The sequence below is a fragment of the Ipomoea triloba genome, chromosome 3 (genome assembly GCF_003576645.1).
Source record: "Ipomoea triloba cultivar NCNSP0323 chromosome 3, ASM357664v1".
Lineage (NCBI taxonomy): Eukaryota > Viridiplantae > Streptophyta > Magnoliopsida > Solanales > Convolvulaceae > Ipomoea > Ipomoea triloba.
The window spans coordinates 7,852,067-7,857,246 of NC_044918.1; the positions used below are offsets into that span (position 1 = coordinate 7,852,067).

General features: G+C 36.9%; 1 protein-coding gene across 4 annotated transcripts; it reads right to left on the reverse strand.

Moving 5' to 3' along the window:
- Window positions 1–1,012: 1,012 nt before the first annotated feature.
- On the reverse strand, window positions 1,013–4,944 carry LOC116011871 (OVARIAN TUMOR DOMAIN-containing deubiquitinating enzyme 7). 4 transcript variants are annotated; one of them, XM_031251287.1, is made up of 12 exons: window positions 4,732–4,944; window positions 4,396–4,502; window positions 4,136–4,211; window positions 3,837–3,986; window positions 3,598–3,659; window positions 2,866–2,950; window positions 2,602–2,751; window positions 2,367–2,487; window positions 1,987–2,120; window positions 1,790–1,887; window positions 1,532–1,587; window positions 1,013–1,452 (listed from the first exon to the last, which is right to left on the reverse strand). In XM_031251287.1, the coding sequence occupies exons 1-12, from the start codon at window positions 4,780–4,782 to the stop codon at window positions 1,385–1,387; spliced, it is 1,158 nt and encodes a 385-aa protein (XP_031107147.1). In that variant the 5' UTR covers window positions 4,783–4,944; the 3' UTR covers window positions 1,013–1,384. The 4 variants fall into 4 exon arrangements, with proteins under 4 accessions (XP_031107147.1, XP_031107146.1, XP_031107149.1 ...); XM_031251286.1 differs by having other exon boundaries at window positions 1,013–1,587; XM_031251289.1 differs by having other exon boundaries at window positions 1,013–1,587; window positions 1,987–2,111; window positions 4,732–4,943.
- Window positions 4,945–5,180: the final 236 nt, after the last annotated feature.

The window sequence follows — 5,180 nt, forward strand, 5'->3', positions numbered from 1 at the left end:
AAGGGGGAGTTGCATTTGTTGAATAGAGAAAAAGAAGAGGAGATGGAAGAGGTTTGCTTGAGGAAATAGGAATGATAATTAGGGTTTGTGTTGACAATTGGGTGGCACAGGAAATGAAGGCCCCCCCAAAAATGGAGGGGGACAGTGACCTAATTATTCTGAAGAAGGAAGTAGTTACACATATATGCCATCTAATCATGGCGTGGATCTTTCAATTCCAGCATTTGTAAATTTGTACACTGGTTTTTGTTGCTTCTTATGTATGGCCAGCTGCTGTTTGACAACCCCCCCATGGCCCCATTCATGGATATTTTCCCAGTCCTAGTGCTAAAAGATTGGGCTAGATTCTCCTATAAATGCCAATATATCAATGATCAATCGCCCAACCCAAAACAAGAAACACACAGACAGACCTTACTAGATACGATAATGGCCGATGGGACATTAGTCCCACCATGGGTCAAGTCCGCTCACAACATAATGGAACTCCACAATCGAGGACAACACCCAAGGCTAAAAACGTCATTTACAATTTCAAGAGCTCCACTTACCCTTTTTTTTTTTTAAACCAAAACAACTTCATTAATATCAAAACATAACCAAATCAAAATACAACTTGGCGGGATAAAATCCCACACAGAAAGGACAAGGAAAGAACCAGCCTTACTCCATTGTCTTAGTGGAAAAGAACTGGAGTTTTAGTAAAAAAAAAAATGCTTACTCTAGAGTCTTGGTAGAGAGGTCCTCCACAGAATTCTTTGGCTATCTGGTTGTCATATCCTACTTAAAACCAAACAATTGCATCTCGAATCGAACAAGGACTGAACTCGACCGATCTAGCTGACGGACAACAATACTAACACTCATTATAACAGAGCCAATTCTATACCTGCCCTAAGTTAGTAAGAATGGAACCCTATGTCTTGGCTGTTAGTGAAACAGGGCTAGCTCTCAGCTATCTTTAAATTTATCAACCAATTGAGCTATGTCAAATCTGGCTTAATATTTGGTGTAAGACAAGGCACTATAAAATGGACTATTGTATTTAATGTCTAAATATATCAATCATAGATAGGTCAGACTATTGAGTTTTTTGGAGATTTAAAGAAGCAGAATACATGTATTGTACATTAATTATAATAGAAGAAAATGCCTTGGGAGTAGCATGCATCATAATTCATAAGGCAATGCAATGGGCTTTCCATTTCTGGCCTCATTTGCACTGCATTTCATTTTTCCTTTCTTCCCAAGAAATATGTCTGTGTCTGCACTTCACAGCATAGCTCCTTCCAAGGATTTTTCACTTCTTGCATTACAAAACCGGAAATAAACTGCCCGGTTCAAAAGGTAAGATAGTTGAAATACAATATACGCCTGTCATCACTCACCAATCGCTCGTTTCGATTTTATCTTCAGGTTCTCGTTTGGCAGACTGCAAAATTCTAGAGAATCCTGCATTATATACAAAGTGCGCCCATATCAGGTAATTCAGCATCAGATTGATTGGAACCTGCAACATTGGCAGCTCTACCTTTCTTTCCTTGCTTTTTGTCTTTCCGCCCTTTTCCATATTCAACTGCTTGATTGCTGACAGGGGAATATAATTTGCATGAGAATAAGAAAATAAAGCCTTTCAAGGGGCTTTGAATATTTCCCCAATTACATGTTTCTTCTGTCTTAATTTAGGCACGAGTTTGCCTTTCATGTTTTGTAAGTTGTATTAAATAGAGAATACAGAAAGAAACCTTTTCAGGAATTATATACGAAAGAGAAGTATTCGCTAGCTTACACTGCCAATCTTGCAGAAGACTTCCCAGCAACAGAACCACAACAAGACTTATATTTCTTTTTTGAACCGCAGGGGCAGGCCTTATTTCGTGAAACTTTCTATAGGAGCAAAATACACGGGTTGTGCAAATGTCAGGGAAATTCAGCGGTCAAACATTTTCAGGTTACCTAGTAGAATGCACAAGCGTAATAATTTACCTTTTCATCAAGCTGTGAGCTGCAATTATCATGAGTCCCTTCTATATCATTGTTAGCTGAATCATGTGCACGAGTATTGTCCTCAGGTTGTACAATGCCGTCATTGCAGTTCCCCTTGGAGTCACCTGAGTACACTAAAACCAGTGTAAGAAAATTGAGTTGTGCCGAAAAAATAATATAAAGAGCAACATAAATTATATGGTAACTAGATTACACGGACACGTGCACACAAAAAGGAAGAGTGGGGTTCAGAGAGAGAGAGTAGAATGAAACAGAGTTGTATGCTCATGGATTAAATGGAAATGCATTAAAGTAGATGAAAGAGAAACATGATAAGACAGCATCATTTAAACAATGAAAACGTACTGACCAGCCATTACCATGAGAACAGTTTGCTAAACAAGTGGATTCATTGTTTATAGACAAGTGAATTTCAGATCCTTGTTCTGCTATAAGAAATTCAATTGCAGCATCCACATCACCACCTACTTGTAGTAGAACCTTGAACAAGATACATATACAAAAGGGGAAAGAGGGGGACAAGTCATTTCATAGAATTCTAAAACCAAAAGACTATTTTGGCAAATGGTCTATATACAATATATAAAGTATCACCTGTTCAACTTTTACTGTGTCTTCACACCCACTTCCAGACATAACCATTTTAACAGATCCAGGATGCACCACATTCCTACCAGCTTCTGCTTTATGCTTGGTGGAAACATTTACAGTTTGACTGGATTTTGCTGAAAGATCAGCATCAGCCTTTATATAAGTTAAAGTTATTAGACTTCTTGCAAATAGCTATCCAAAAGTGCATCACAATAATCCTACTATTCCACAAACTAAGAATAGAAAAAAAATAAAAGGATATAAAACCTTGATGATTATAGGCCTAGCTGGTCCACTACATGAGTCTTCTTTCAATCTAACACTATTATAATGCTCCCCGTCATGATAAGAACTGCAAATACATCGGGAGAGAGAATAAAAGTTATACAACATAAAAACAATGCTCAAGGACAGAAGAGTTTTGGAGATGTCACCACCAGAATTGCTAGCATCCTGTCTCTATTTGTTATTTGACTTATTTCTCAATAATACACAAAGTGTTGCCTTAACTATAAACTATAATTTTTGTACATGTATATAATTAAAGAAATAAACACATAGACCAAGAATGGATGTTACTCATTGTTCAGCCAAGCATAGAATTTATCACATAATCCTTCATAGAATACAAATGATTCAATGAAGAATGGCAACAAGGAAGAGATTTATATATATATTTTAATTAAATCATTTCAACCACTAAATCTGACACAATGTCAATTAGTGCGCATCAATTGGTTCATCTTCACAAGGTATTAGCATTATGAAACCACTGAAAGTTATCTATTATGTCTTGTCACTTGATGTAAAGTCAGTATCTGTACATTTGCTTCTATGAAAAACTAACACTGTCCACTGTCCAATCATATACTATTACAGTCTGGTTTATCACCTAATTCTAAATTATAACACCACACAACTATTCATTGAGCCCCTTTAATCTATATTGAACGATTAAACAAAGCAAGTGAAGTATTAATATCTGGAATAAGTACTTACAGATGGATCATCTGAGCTTCACAATTGTCAAAATTTCGTATGTACCAGCGAGGAAACATATGCTGTAAATAAAATTAAAAGAAAGGAACATATGGTTTACCAATCAATCTTTAGTCTTTTGAGAAGAAGTCTAAAAGTTGTTATCAAATTCCTTATAGGGTTTGTTCTCAAAAAAAAAAATTCCTTATAGGGCACCCTTTAACTGTCTGCAAACAAAGATAAAAATGAAGGTCACTTACTCGGTGGATGCAAATGTTACTGTGAGTAACAAGAGAAGTAGCTTGCAGTTCCATGTGTCCTGCCCATGTACCATCCTTTTCCATAGATTCACAATATTCATCAAATGGTACCTCATCTTCAATAAATGGCTCAAACATTTCACGATTCTTCTGTTAAAAATATAGCCCCAACAATCAGATTTTGATTATGAGTACCATCCATAGCTGTGGAGGCTATCAAATATGTCCGAACAGCAAAGACTAGAAATTTCAAGATTATAGTCCTTTTGTATCTGAAAAAAAAATATTGACAAATGTACCCTGATGTATTGCACAACCATACTCCTGTATTTCTCGTGCTTGTCCTCATCACCTTCCAATTGATCAGCTACAGCTCTGCAATGTGAGACAAGAACACCTCACAAAATTAGTACAATCACAAGTCCGGAAGTTTTCGCAAAAGAACAAAGCAAAAAAAGATATGCTACCAGCAAAATTTTCACACGTATTAACATTCACGTTCTAAAAACTAAGGAAAAGGGATCACATAACTACATGAGATAGCAAAAGAATCACAGACCTGAAGAAACAATTACCATCTGCTGTCACTTGAATAATTTTCAAGCCCAAAGCGTCGAGCTGAGCCCGAAATTCAGAGATATCAGCCTGTTTTCCGTGCTTCTTAATCTGTTCTAACCAATGCATCAATCAAAGCACATAGACAAAACATTCGAGCATCAGTCAATAAATATCCTAAAACACCGAACGTTAGCAAATCAATAGTCTAGGATTTGATACAACTCATGTATCTGCATAAATTCTTCTCGGTCCTATTCAGAAACTTTAACAAAAAAATATATTCGAGGGGGAGAAAAAGAAACTGGAACGATAAGAAAAGAATGAAAACGGATCATACATGGTTTTGTTTGTTATTAGGTTTGGACTTTTGATTCCTTGTCTTAGCCATGCTTCTGTAGCCGCTCCTGCAAAATATCGGCTCAATCAGTAATTTCACCTCTCCCCGTCCGGCGAGCTGACGTTTTGCGCGGCGACTGGAGTTTCCCGTCTCACCTAATCCTCCTAACAAGGAAAGTGAGGGACGAGCTGAGTAATTGAATTGCTGGGCCTGTAAAACTCCAAAATTGGGCCTCTTACATGCAACATCCCAATCTAATCAGCAATTTATATCATCACTATTAGGACTCTATATGTTTGAGTCACATTAGAATTATCAATCCTAGCCTAGTTGAGACTTCTTCGGTATATATACTTCTATTCTTTGTCATTGTAATTGTCGAACTCTATTGAATACAGATATACAGTTCTCATCTGGTATCAGCTAGCCAGGTTCCTTTCCTCATGGCT

Bases quoted from the DNA above. Each gene is read 5' to 3' on its own strand.
- LOC116011871 (XM_031251286.1), bottom strand. From the start codon at position 4,782: ATGGCTAAGACAAGGAATCAAAAGTCCAAACCTAATAACAAACAAAAC. The intron at 4,503-4,731 runs GTATGATCCGTT...TGGTTAGAACAG, and splicing joins CTAATAACAAACAAAACCAT to ATTAAGAAGCACGGAAAACA. The intron at 3,660-3,836 runs GTAAGTGACCTT...TTTTATTTACAG, and splicing joins GTAACATTTGCATCCACCGA to CATATGTTTCCTCGCTGGTA.